The sequence below is a fragment of the Grampus griseus genome (genome assembly GCF_964374135.1).
Source record: "Grampus griseus genome assembly, chromosome: 4".
NCBI lineage: Eukaryota > Metazoa > Chordata > Mammalia > Artiodactyla > Delphinidae > Grampus > Grampus griseus.
In genome coordinates, this window is record NC_138997.1 from 105384120 (window position 1) to 105398342 (window position 14223).

Here is a 14223-nt window from a genome sequence, read left to right on the forward strand (position 1 = left end):
AAAGCCCCAGGAGGTGAATGTCGTGCCCAAGACGACAGAGTTGTCAGCTTGATTAAGCCCAGTATTTATGTGGGGTTAATACTTCTCCCCTTTGTTTCCTAGTAATCGGAAGCCTGCGACACCCATGTGTCACTGATCTGGAGGCATCCCTCGCGGCAGCGCTTCATGACCCAGCGGCGCCCCGCCCAGTGAAGCCACCGTGGTGTCCAGCATGGCCGCGCTGCTCCTGGGCGCGGTGATGCTGGTGGTCCAGCTCCAGCTAGTGCCTTCCCGCCCCGCTGTGCCCGGGGCCGAGCTGGGCCAGCCGGAGCTTGTGAGGAAAGCGGCGACCTTGCAGGACGAGATCCGGGAAGGCGCGGCCCCCAACGGCTCCGCCCAGCAGCTGCCGCAGACCATTATCATCGGTGTGCGCAAGGGCGGCACACGCGCGCTACTGGAGATGCTCAGCCTGCATCCCGACGTGGCGGCCGCAGAGAACGAGGTGCACTTCTTCGATTGGGAGGAGCATTACAGCCAAGGCCTGGGCTGGTACCTCAGCCAGATGCCCTTCTCCTCCCCGCACCAGCTCACAGTGGAAAAGACCCCCGCGTACTTCACGTCGCCCAAAGTGCCTGAGCGGGTCCACAGCATGAACCCGTCCATCCGGCTGCTGCTCATCCTGCGGGACCCGTCAGAGCGCGTGCTGTCCGACTACACCCAAGTGTTCTACAACCACATGCAGAAGCACAAGCCCTACCCGTCCATCGAGGAGTTCCTGGTGCGTGATGGCCGGCTCAACGTGGACTACAAGGCTCTCAACCGCAGCCTGTATCACGTGCACATGCAGAACTGGCTTCGCTTCTTCTCGCTGCGCCGCATCCACATCGTGGACGGCGACCGCCTCATCAGGGACCCCTTCCCCGAGATCCAAAAGGTCGAGAGGTTCCTGAGGCTTTCGCCGCAGATCAATGCCTCGAACTTCTACTTTAACAAAACCAAGGGCTTTTACTGCCTGCGGGACAGCGGCCGGGACCGCTGCTTACACGAGTCCAAAGGCCGGGCGCACCCGCAAGTCGACCCCAAGCTCCTCAATAAACTGCATGAATATTTTCACGAGCCAAATAAGAAATTCTTCGAGCTTGTCGGCAGAACATTTGACTGGCACTGATTTGCGATAAGCTAGGCTCGGAACCTTTCCTATTGTAAGTTCTAGTGTACATCTAGGGGGGAAAGAGAATTTTAAAAGGGCATTTAAGCTATAATTTATTTGTAAAATCCATAAATTACTTCTGTACAGTATTAGATTCACAATTGCCATATATACTAGTTATATTTTTCTACTTGTTAAATTGAGGGCATTTTGTATTGTTTTTCATGGTTGTTAACATGTGTAATATGTCTCTATATGAAGGAACTAAAATATTTCACTGCAAAAAAAAAAAAATTCTGGACACGCTGTCTTTTTTGAATGTAATTAACTTGCCGCCAACTCAAGATAGCTGTCTGTGTTCACTCACTGCACATATTCCTTTATTACTTACTTAAAAAAAAATGTTTTTCATAGCTGTTATACTCCTCTCCCATTCTCTCCCTTCTTCATTACCTTTTAAAAATTTTAATGGCTCGCTGTGGTCATCAGATTTATTTTTTTACTTGCATGGTGAGATTTCTCTTCATTGAGATCCCCTATTATTTTTGGAGGTGATAGTCTCACCCATGCCCAACTAAAGCAAGTACCTGAATGTGGATTTTAACCCCATGTAAACTCCAAGTGGACAAAGAAATTAAGCTGAAGAAGTAGTTACTAACCAGCAAGAGGCTTGCCTCCGAGAGTGCTTGCACTTACTTCTGACTGCAGCAATATGTGAAACTACAATAAAGGGAATTAAACCATTGGTCTTCAGAACGATCTTGGGGCTGTGTACTTTGCCCCAGGTGGCAGTGGGTCTCTGGAAAGCCACTTAGAATAGAAAAGAGGAATTGCAAAACCTATGCATGTCCCCATTTGTAAAAAGCTGACTAAAGTGGTAACTGTTTCCTTGAGTTGGGAGTCTATTAATCTATTTCCTTAAATATAAATATTATACTCCATATACTTTGAGACATAGGTGTATGTATGTTTAAAAATCAACTCTGGAGTCCTGAAGGTGAAAGGAAATTTAAACTCCCAAGGGTTGCAATTGAAAAGAGAAAAGTGCAAAGCAAATGGTGAAAGGTAAAGAATCCCTTGCACCTGCCTTGATAGGCCAGAGGCCCAATTTCAGTTTCACTTCTGCCCCGAACAACTGGGTTGTTAGAAGTGATAGAATAAGCCCTTCTGTGCCTCAGTTTTCTCATGCGTTCTTCATTCAGTCAGCCTTTTACAGAATTAAATAAATTGGATATTTTTTCTTATTATGAATGAAATAGACATTATATATAGGAACTCATTGAAATTCCCCCCAAGCAACCCCAGGAAGAAGGAATTATTACAGCAAGTTCAAAGAGGAAGAAATAGGCATGAAGAAGATAAGGAACTCGCGCAAGTTCACCCTGGCTATAAGCCAGAGCTCAGAGTCCACTTAAAGCCAAAGCACAGGGTTTTTGGGTTGTTTTTTTTTTTTTTTTTCCTACACAATTTTTTCTAAATTCAAATGGAAAGGCCCAGGCTCAGAGATAGTTCTTCCTGACATATTCCTTCCCTGGTGCCAAATGTCTTCCACCCCAAGAGGTGAGCCTGAGCCAGAGGAAGAGGGCAAGAATGAGCCTGAAGTTCTCTCAGCAGTGCTATCAGGGAAATGAGTCACCTTGGTTGTGCTTTGCAGCTGCACCCTGACTTGACCTTAGCATGGCCCATGCCCCAGCCTGGGCCTTGCACAGACAGCAGAGAATGTCATCTCTCCTCCTTTATTAAGGTTGTCATTAAACAAACAACTCCCCAGAGGGTGTGGCAGAAATATAGCAGGTTTCCTGTTGACATGGTACTTTGCCATTTGCAGAGTGTTTCTCTCTGTAGCACATCATTGGATCTTACTTTTATCACACTCATTCAAGACTGAAAAAGTGAGAGGCTGGGCTTCCCTGGTGGTGAAGTGGTTGAGAGTCCGCCTGCCGATGCAGGGGACACAGGTTTGCGCCCCAATCTAGGAAGATCCCACATGCCACGGAGCGGCTAGGCCCGTGAGCCATGGCCGCTGAGCCTGCACGTCCGGAGCCTGTGCTCCGCAACGGGAGAGGCCATAACAGTGAGAGGCCCGCGTACCACAAAAAAAAAAAAAAGAGAGAGACCAACAAAGGTGAAATTGAGTTATCAAGTTCGCCCAGGAATTGGCTGACAGAGTGGAGACTCCAGGGTGTGTTTTCTGACTCCTAAGAGGGTGCTCTTTGCAAAATACTTATGCATGTCTGTTCCCTGATAAGGATGGTGTGCGTAAAGCCTGCACTGTTGGGACAAAAGGTGGTGGGTGGGGCTGGAGGAGGGGAAGACCAAGCACTGGAGACACATCTAGCTGCTGCGGCTCACACAGCTGATGGTAGGGGATGATCCAGTTTAAAATGATCAGAAGGTATAAATTCAATAATTGTTGGTTTGGAGGTATGAGTCTTGACTAAAAATGCATTCATGGGGTCCACCATGGGCAAGGGGTCAAGGGTCAGATGCATATTTCTATTCATCTATTTATGGTACAACCCGAGCCAGCCATTTGGAAGAGATAAGCAGTAGGAGCCTGTCGCTCCAGACCTAGCCCAAGCACTTAGATCTCATCTGAGCTCTGTCAAATTCAGAGGAGGTCCTGCAGTAGACCACCTGCACAGAGAGACAAATGCAATGACTCGGGAGCCAGATGGGCACCTGACCCCTCTCCAAACACACCTAATACTAAGTCTGTTAACAAAGAGAGAGATGCTGAGGGAGTGAGGTTGCTGCCTGGACTGATCCAGGCTCAGGGGCAGCCTGGGGGCCTCTGGATGACAGCCTCCCAGAGGTGGCTGAGGGCAGTTGAGCAGGGCCTCAGCTATTATATTTGGAATAGTCACTTCACTTGATGCTTCTGAGTCAGGACAGCCCCCTCCCATCCTCCAGGAACTGGATAGTGCTGAAACCCTGGTAACACTTTGGTTATCAGCTCACAGCCTGAAAATTTGCCATTTTAGCAAAAATGATTATGTGCCTCTGAGCAGAGTGCCTTGCCCTTTCAATCCTGGGAGGCTGTACTCAGCAGAAGGGAGGTGTGAAGCAGAAGAGGCCATTGCTCAGGGTGCCTGCTGAGCAATGAGGTGGAATCAGAGATCACTGCCAAGAGTTCAGGTATTCATTAAAATTGTATTTTTCTTTCGAGCCCCTACTATGTGCTTAGCATGGTATTAAGATCTCAGGAGTAGGAAAATGTTAATGCAAGAACGAATAGACATTAACTGTTCTGTGTTTAAATTAAAAACGACAACAGCAATATGGAAGGGCTAGGAAGGCTGTTCTGTGTTTAAATTAAAAACAAAACAAAACAAACAAAAAGACACACATGGAATGGATGGAAAGGCTAGAAAGACAGGTAGTATTAACTGTGTGTAGACTGACCAGTGCAGTCATTCTCATTGAATTCAAGAACATCCCTGGGAGAAATCAACTAGCCCTGTGATAGAGAGGACTAAACTGGGCATAAGAAATGGACCTGCACTCATTGTTTTAGAATAAATAGAGGAATACTACTCACGGTAGGGGGATGGTTGCCCCAGAGATGGGGAATGTTGGAATTAAGGATCATACACAGAAAGTGAGAGATGACAGAGACATGTTTCATTACTCAGGAGTAGCAAGAGATGGGAAATCTTCCCGAAGGCTGCACGGCCAAGCTGTGAACCAGATCACTTACCTTGTGGGCCACAGGACCCTGTTCTTTCCACAGGAAGTCTTGGTGAAATTGCCATAGAGCTGGAGTACAGGAGGCAAAGGACATAACCAGAGCAGGGCATTCTGAACAAGGGCAGCTTGAGGAATCATGACAGTGGTGATAAAGAGGGGGAAGGAAGTAGAGAGATGCAGGCAAGAGACTGTCTACTGGTCATGGGAGTGAGTTAAGCACACTGGGAACTCACTCTGTGGCCTTGACATCTGCTTTCCAAGTGGTGGAAGCTTGCTTAGAAGGCACCCATGTGTCTCTGTCTCCTGTGCAGGTGTATCTATCATATAAAAATAACTACCATTTTTTGCATACCTGGTATGTGCTTGGCATTTGAAATAGGTTGCTTCTAATCCATGTGACAATTCTGAGAAGCAGGAAATGGCATAGTACTAATTGTACAAAGGAGGAAACTCAAACTCAGACACTAAAGGGCTTGCCCACGATGCCAGAGCCATTGATTGCCACAACTGGAATTTAGGGTCTAATGTCCACGCTCTGCTGCTTTGTAGTCTATGCAATTGTGGGACAGGGGAGGAAGAAATAAAGCATAGGCATCTGTCTATTAGGCAGAGCTTGGAAGAATGATGGGCATCCAGAATGCCAGGATGCACAGAGAGAGTTATATCAGATCACCTTCAAGCCAGGAGTGGCTGGGACCTGATACAAGGGACACATGATAAAGCATGTTCCTTACCGGCAGATATTCATTTAGAAAGTCTAAGCTTGAGCTAGAGACCAAAGCAACACAATGGAGCTCTCCAAATGGCAAGCAAGGGGTGAGGACCAAAGTTACAGACTGTCCCTGATTGAGATGCTTGACTGAAGTAATTTGATGTAAGAAATGGCCTTGGTTCTTCAGTTCATCCTGATATCAATATCTTTACTCCATTTTTCTCAAGTTTCCCAGTTAGGTGACCTGAGAGAAAAATCAAGTAGAGCCAGGAGACCTGGATGTGAATCCCACCTCTACCAATTTTTAGGTTCAAATTCTCAGAAGCTCAATTTCTTTCTCAATGTAAATGCGCTTAACTCTGTTTGGGGGAGAATTCAATGAGATAAGTAAAAACTGTAAAATCTGTGGGTATGTGGCTTAGTGGTTAAGAGCATTTAGAACTTTGGGAAGTAAACCAAAACTGGTTTTGAAACAGTCAGCAGGCACGCACTGCCTTGGTTTCTCCATCCATTTCCCAGCTTCAGGACTGTAGCCTTTGCTGTTGGTGCACCATCCAGAGCCCATTTACCAGGGAAGTGTCCCCATTCCCCACCATCAGAAGAGTTGGCTACTAAAAGTTCACCCTGTACTGTGTTCTGGAGCATTTCTCTCAGTTGTCAGCTGCTGCCTTCCCTGGAGGTACCTGGGAAGTTATGCCCACCCTTCTTTTCTACTCTCCTTGGGGTTGCCTGTGAGTAACACTTGATTGATGTGGGATGTGGAGTGGGGTCTTGGGGAAGCAGCTCAGATTCCTGGTCTCTGGGCAGGGCAACCTCTATGGTACAACTTATGCTCCAGAACTCCTCCTGGGATCAGGCTGAGGCTAGACTTCTGAAACCACACTTTTGCTTAGTTTCTTCTACTTTATCCTGTGCCCCTTGTTACCCATTTCTTCTGTAATCCCATTCTTAGTAAATGACTTGCCCAAGAATACAGGAATCCCCATCTCAGGTTTGCCTCTAGGGCATACAATCTAAGATAGTAAACTTGCATACATGTCTTATTCTCTCTATATTTCATATGAGTAATATGACCAGCCCACAGGGTTATTATAATTTTTCCAGTTAAATAACAGACAATAAGGAATGAGTCTGTTTTATCCTCTGACACATAAAAGAGCTAAATACAATAATAGACACAATTGTTACCAAGTATAATAGTTGTCTCTTCTTTGGCTTATCAGACTATCAACATAGTGTTCATGCATCAACATCAAACTTTAACTTCATGAAAGATTTCTGGTTCTCACAAATATAAGGGCATCACGCTATCTTATGTTACAGGATATCGTATCTCTATTGTTTGATAAGTATTTCATTTCGAGCTTGTGCATGAATGTTTTCTGCTCTTGGTTGCAACAACTTGGCACCTAGCACAGTGTCTGGCACATGGTAGACAGAAAGTACTTTTTTGTGAATTGAATTGTAATTCTAGCCCAGTTGTCAATCTGATGTGAAAATCCCCTCTACTATATCCCAGCTTCATGATCTGACCTCCTGGGAACACCTTCCGTGGGCCAGGCACTGCTAGCACTTCACAATATACTGCTTTATTTACTCCTTAGAAAACCCTAGGGAAATAATCAATCCAAGCTCATTGTTTTTTCCTTACCATCATATCCCCAGCAAATAGAACAATGCTTGACATAGGAGTTGCAGATATTTATTAACTAAATGAATCATTCTAATGCCCAAGCTCTCTCCACTATGCAGTACTATACAACCACACTTCCTGAATATAGCACTAGTGGAGAATCCAGTATTCTCTAAGGCAACCCATTACATCTCCAAATTGGCTACTAAAATTCACACTTCCTGTAACTAAATCTCTATTCCCGTAGCTTCCTCCAATAGAAATGAGTTTACCACAGGGCGTCATGGAGAACAAGTATCATTCCACTTTTCCATATTGGCACACTGGATGAAACACTGGCCTTGGGTTCTGAAGTCCTGAACTTGGAGATTTTTCATAGCTATGTGACTTTGGGCAATTTCCCTAGCTTCTCTGAAATTCTGGTAACTTTCTGCAAAACAGGATAAATCATGCCTTCTTCACAGAGGTTCTATGAGTATTGCATGGTTAGTGACCAATGTATAAATATAAGAGATCATAATTCTATAAAAATTCATCTAATATTGAAAAGTAATTCAGATCTTATGACTGGTGTCATCCCTTATAGAGGCTAATGGGATAATTACTGAGTATTAATGAAAGCTGGGTGTGTATTATCTCACTTTATCTTTAGGTCAACCTCTGAGACAGATATTACTATTAACTTCATTCTATGGATGGGGAATCCAAAGCACAGAGATATTAAGTAATTTTCCCAAAGTCACATAGCTAGTAAATAGCAGTGTCAGATCTGTTCCCTGGGCTGTCTGTCTTCATGGCTAGCATACTTAACCTCCTGGCTACCCTACCTTTCAGTGCAAAAGAGAACCCTTTCTCCAACATATCTGCCCATGAAAAAGGCTAGAGCACAAAGAAGAAAAAAATAGAGATTAGGAACTTAAGATAAAAATCAGCAAAAAGACATAGTAGGCAGAATTCAAGAATGTCTTCCCAAGATTTCTAGCCCCTGGTGTACACACTCCATGTAATCTTCTCCTCTTCAATGTGAGCAGGACTTGTAAATAAGATGGGATGTATACCCTCTTGATTAGGTTATATTAATGGGATAATGGATAAGGATAATTAATAAGGATAATGGGATGTGACCTATCAGGTTATCTAAGACTCCAACTTAGCAGACTGGGGAGGGAGAGAGATTCTCCTACTAGTTTTGAAGAAGTTACCTGCTATGTGAGAGGGCTAGCAAGGGATTGCAGTGGCCAGCAATACTGAAAGTGTCCCTTAGCCAGCAACCAGCAAGGAAACAAAAGCTGTAGTCCTACAGTTGTAAAGTGTTCCAACAAGCTGTGAGCTTGGAAGAGGGCCCCAAGTTCCAGATGAAAACACTTCTGGCTGAGACCTTGACTGTTGCCCAGTGAGGGCCTGCTTGGACTCCTGTTTTATGGAAACTGAGATAGTAGAAGTATGTTGGTTTAAGCTGCTGAGTTTGTAGTAATTTTTTATGTAATAGGAAACTAATACAAAAACTTAAATCTACTTTTTAGCGATCTTCTCAGTTTATACTCACTTTTCTATACTCTCTCTTGAAAACAAACAAAATGCATGACTTTTTGCTACCCAAGGAATACATGTCCATTATACGAAAATCAGCTTCTTCAAGTAAGATTATTCAGAAATAATCACTGTCAACATTTTGATTTGTATAGTTTCAGATTTTTCCAACACATTAATGTGTGTGTGTGTATTAAAAAATAAATTACATCTTTTTGATAACTCAGCAACCTGAGAGTAAACATCAGCTGATACCTATCCATTGATAGAGTTGAAATGGATCTTAGAAGTCATTTAAGCTAATCTTTTTGTTTTATGGAAGAAGGATGTGAGGTTTGGAGGAGTCAAGTCACTGTTCATGCTGAATCTATATGAGAACTCAGAGCTACTTCCTAATACCTTCCACACTGTATGTTTGATGTCTAATCACTTGTCTAACTCCCCACCAGACAGTTTGCTCCCCAGGTGAAGGCCTGCACTTCCTATGAAACCATTGCCTCACAGTGTTTTGCAGGAAGCTGATATCTAGGTGAGAGTGGCTGATTAAAGTTTTCATTTAGCGGTGCTTTTAGTGCAATGGGAAAAACAATAAAAGCTACATAGACGTGGTATTACAGTTACCTGTGGCTGTGTAGCAAACTACTCTAAAACTCAGTGGCCTAATGCAACAATTTATTATCACTCACGGTTCTGTGGGTGGCCAGTTCTTCTTTGGGTGCTCACCCAGTTGTAGTCAGATGGTGACTAGGACTGAAGTTGCCTGAAGGCTGGACTGTGTTGGAGGTCCAAGATGGCTTCTTTCCTTACATGTTTGATGCCTCAGCTGGAATGACTAAAATGCCTGGGGGCTGGCTGGGCATCCTCCCCCCATACACACACACACACACACCATGTGGCCAACTTGGGCTTCCTTATAGCATGATAGACTTAAGGTCATTGGTGGAATGTTTTATATGGTACCTGACTTTCCCATGAGAGTGATTGTTCTAGAAGAACGAAGTAAAAGTTGCAAGTGTTACATCATGAAACTACTGCTACATTGTGTTGTTCCAATGGGGCCAGCCCAGATTCTGTAGGAAAGTACTACATAAGGAGCTGAATAATAGGAGGTGTAGCTCACTGGGGGGACTGGCTCTCATGCTTGGTGTTCCTTGACAATAAAATGGACAGAACACCTACTTAATGGATTTTTGGTCATATTTAAAAGGGAGATTAATATAGGTATGAGCTTTCATGAACCTTAGAGTCCATTATACAAATGTAAGCTATCATTATTACAAGTCCTTGGGCCTACTATGTAATTTCAGCAATTTTGACCTAAAGCATTTGCCTATTTTCAGTCCAATCTTTTGATCACATGTGTTGGTGTTAAGTGATTTTGCATGAATCATTTGTTCCATGTTGCTTATACTGTATTTTTATTATAGCCCAATGAAACCACATGAGAAAAAGATATACTTAGAACAAATTGTGGACTCTGGTCAGCAGGGAAAATTTTGTCCTCTAATGTAGGCAAACCTACAGAACATCTTAGAAAATCTGTCAAACACAAAAGAAAGTTGCTGAAAAAAAAAAAAGAAAGAAAGTTGCTGAGACATTTAACACTGCATATTAGAAACTGTGTATAACATTCAGAAAAGAATGCATGGCAGAGTCCATTTCTACTTTCTTTAATTTGGAAGTTCTATTTTTAATAACAATTTACATTTTCCACACAATTAAGGACTCCACCTCAGCTGTGATTTACATTTTTTTCCCCTCTGTTTATCTGTTTACCTGCTTCCCAGTAAGAAAACTAGGTTTTAAATCTTGACTTTAGTTGTGAGTAATACTAGACAAATTTGATTAACTATTTTAGAGGCTCAGTTTGCTCATATGTTAAATGGGAATAAGATTTTATTTAAGGAATTCTTAAGTAAAAGGCCAAGAGCACAGTCTTTTATTTACTTATCTTAAAGGCCAAGAGCGCAGCCAGGTGCATAGTAGGCATTCACACATGTGCATTCATTGTTCTTTTCACGAATGTTTTTTTTTTAATTTATTTTATTTTATTATTTTTTATTTATTTATTTTTTATGTGGTACACAGGCCTCTCACTGTTGTGGCCTCTCCCGTTGCGGAGCACAGGCTCCGGACGTGCAGGCTCAGCGGCCATGGCTCATGGGTACAGCCGCTCCGCGGCATGTGGGATCTTCCCGGACCGGGGCACAAACCCGTGTCCCCTGCACCGGCAGGTGGACTCTCAACCACTGCGCCACCAGGGAAGCCCCATTGTTCTTTTAATACCCTCTTTGTGGACCCCTCCAAAGGGTCTGCAATAAAGAACTGGCTTTTGGAATAGAACAGCCCTTGGGGTATCACTGCCCAGTATGAACATCAAGGGCAACACATCCAAAATCAGTGAGAACTTGTTGTGCCTCTAAACATAAACATTCACATAAATCCAGGCCATTGACAAGCAAACAAAGCTTTTGAGACAATTATCTGAATAATAAAAGTCTATTTGTTTTCCTGAAATATTCAAATAATGAAGAAGATAAGTTTGAATGGCCTCTTTGTTCCTTTCTTTTCTATACATGACAGATGAAGATTAAAGGTAATTTAGAAAGAAAATATAGTCCACTAAATAGTTTGTAAATTTACCTGTTTTGATAAAGAAGGCTCCTAACTATTTGCCAAGGACATAAAATGACTGTTTTTCAATTAACTGTCATTTCTCTCATCTGTACCAAAATCATTCCTTTAAAATCCAGTTTCTCCCATCTCCCAATGTACAGTGTCCTGCTTAGTTCCCCCCACCCCCCGACCCAGGGGGTATGGCAAATTTGAAAAGGAAACTGGAAAGGGTTTTAAATTTCAAGGGATATTTTAGCCATGACCATCTATTTATTAAAGTCCAGTCTTACTCTCGTTCACAATCACCAAATGGTAGAAACAACTCAAGTGTCCATAAACAGATTACTGGATAAATGAATGTGGTCTATCCATACAATGAAAATTTATTCAGCCGTGGAAACAAATGAATCCTGATGAATGCTACAACATGGATGAACCTTGAAAGCTTTATGCTGACTGAAATAAACCAGACACAAAAGAACAAATATTGTATGATTCCAATTATATGAAATAACTAGAATGGCCAAATTCAGAGAGACAGAAAGTAAATTAGAGGTGATCAGGGGCTGAAGAGAGAGGGGGAAATGAAGAATTGTTATTTAATAAACATAAAATTTCCAATGGGGTAATGACGAAGTTTTGGAAATAGACAGTGGTGGCTGATGTACATTTTGAATTTAATTAAAGCTCCTGAATTGTATACTTAAGATGGTTAAAATTTATGTTTTGTTATATTTCTTACCATATATATATATATATATATACACACAGATATAGATATAGATACATATAGAAAAGGACACAAATCCAACCTTAGGTTCTATATTAACTTTTTACTTAATTGCAAGCAAGTCAGCTATGTTCCTAATTCATCTGCAGTTTATGCAGAAGGACCTTCATAAAGTGTTAACTTCACGCGTCACCAACAATTGCATGACAATTCTAGTTTCCAATCACTGCATTATTTATCAGTTTATAGATGGAAAATAAACATGATACTTAATGTAAAGCAGACCTAATTACCCCCACTTTTCATGTACCTAACTTATGACTTATCTTCAGACAAAATAAACTATTTACAGTTCTAATTTAAGCTACTGTACACAGTTTTCAATTCCTCCCATCCTGAGAAGTACATTACTGCCTCTAAAATGTATTGTTCCCATCCTGAGAAGTACATTACTGCCTCTCTAAATTGTATTGTTCCCAATCTACCTGTGAAATGTTCAACATCACAAACTTGGGGTCTCAGCATCATCAGTCAGGTCTCTCTGGAGTGAAAATTAGCCCATGACTCTGTCAGCTCTGTTTGACAAAAATTTCCCTTAATGAGTTGAGCCTAACTGACCAAACAGTTGGAAATAAATGATAAAAAAAAAAAAAAAAAGCTCCTTAGCAAGCAAAAGCAGATGATGTATGTAATCAGAGTGTCTGCCTTGTATAGGAACGGGTTGTTCACCTACATGTGGATTTAGGTCAAGCCAGAAGACCCATCAAGGTGCTTATATTTGCTTCCTATGGAAGCTATAACAAATTAGTGTAAACTTAATTAATTGTTTAAGACAATGTGTATTTATTATCTCAAAGTTCTGGAACTCAGAAGTCCAAAATCAGTCTCAGTGAGCTAGAATCAAACTGTGGTCAAGGACCCATTCCTTCTGAAGGTTTGAGGGGAAAATCCATTTAATTTTCTTTTCTAGCTTCTAGAGACTGTCCTCATTCCCTGACGAGCAGGCCCATATCACCTCACCTTTTATTCAGGTGATCTCTGCTTCCTTCTTACAAGGGTCCTTGTGATGACATTGGGTCCACCCAGATAATGGGTCCACCCAGATAACCCAGGATAATCTCCTCATCTCAAGATTTTTAACTTAATCACATCCACAAAGTCACTTTGCTGTGGAAGGTGACATATTCACAGACTCTGGAGGATTAGGGTGTGGACATCTTTGGGGGTCATTATTCAGCTTACCACAGGGCTCTAGAGGTCTGTCATAGAACTGATCATTACTGGAGATGATATACATTTATTTGTAGGTTAAATATATATATTTTACTCATCTGTCTTATTTCAGTTTTCTTGTGCCAAATGTAATTTGTTCAATTATTCCATGGATATTAGCTGAGCATCTAGTGGGCCAGGCACTGTTCACAGGACAGGGAATGCCACAGTAGATAAAAAGTAAAGTTTCTTCCATCATGAAGCTTTCTTTTGGTGTTGGTTTACCGCCCTCCCCTGCTAGAATCTCAGCGCCATGAGAGTAGGGACTTTGCATCTTTTGTTTATTCCTGAACCCTCAGAGCCAGAACAGTGCCTGAGCCCTACTGTTAACACTTAGTGAATGAATGAACAAATGATCTTTCAAATCTGTCACATAGAAATTTACCCCAGGGAGAAAAGGGGGACAAATTTTGAAGATCTCTCACAGGTAGAGAATGAAGGGATGGAATGCATCTCATACTTCACCCTCATGATTTCCTGTGGTCTGTGTTTGTCCCTATGGTCAGCTGTGGAAAGTGGGAATCAGAGACATCCAATCACTTCCTCAATGACACACAGCTAGACTGGAACAGAGTCTATTTGACCCCCAGTTCCATGCTCTATATACTGTATCTGTTCAGAGCAGCACAAGCTTACTGATTAGTGACTAGAAGAAGAGTGAAGGATTGGCAAAGACCTCAGTTACACACACAGTTTCTCTACACTCTACCACCATACATTCTATGTAAAGTAGATGTCTAAAGAGCTAAGGTTTAGATACATGAAAGTATAAGTCACCTCAGTGTTTATGAAAGAAAGAGAAAAAGAAGAAGAAGAAGGAGGAGGAGGAAGGTAGGGAAGAGATGGAGGAGGTGGAAGAAGAGAAGGAAGAACAAAGAGAGTAACAAAGTAGGGCTTTTAATTGACTATTT

At 42.3% G+C, this 14223-nt stretch overlaps 1 protein-coding gene across 1 annotated transcript; it reads left to right on the forward strand.

Annotated features, from left to right (window-relative positions):
* Positions 1-211: 211 nt before the first annotated feature.
* On the forward strand, positions 212-1222 carry HS3ST1 (heparan sulfate-glucosamine 3-sulfotransferase 1; the record flags this gene model as incomplete). The annotated part of the gene is made up of 1 exon (XM_082653146.1): positions 212-1222. One exon carries the CDS (start codon positions 212-214, stop codon positions 1145-1147), a length of 936 nt encoding a protein of 311 aa, XP_082509272.1. The 3' UTR covers positions 1148-1222.
* Positions 1223-14223: the final 13001 nt, after the last annotated feature.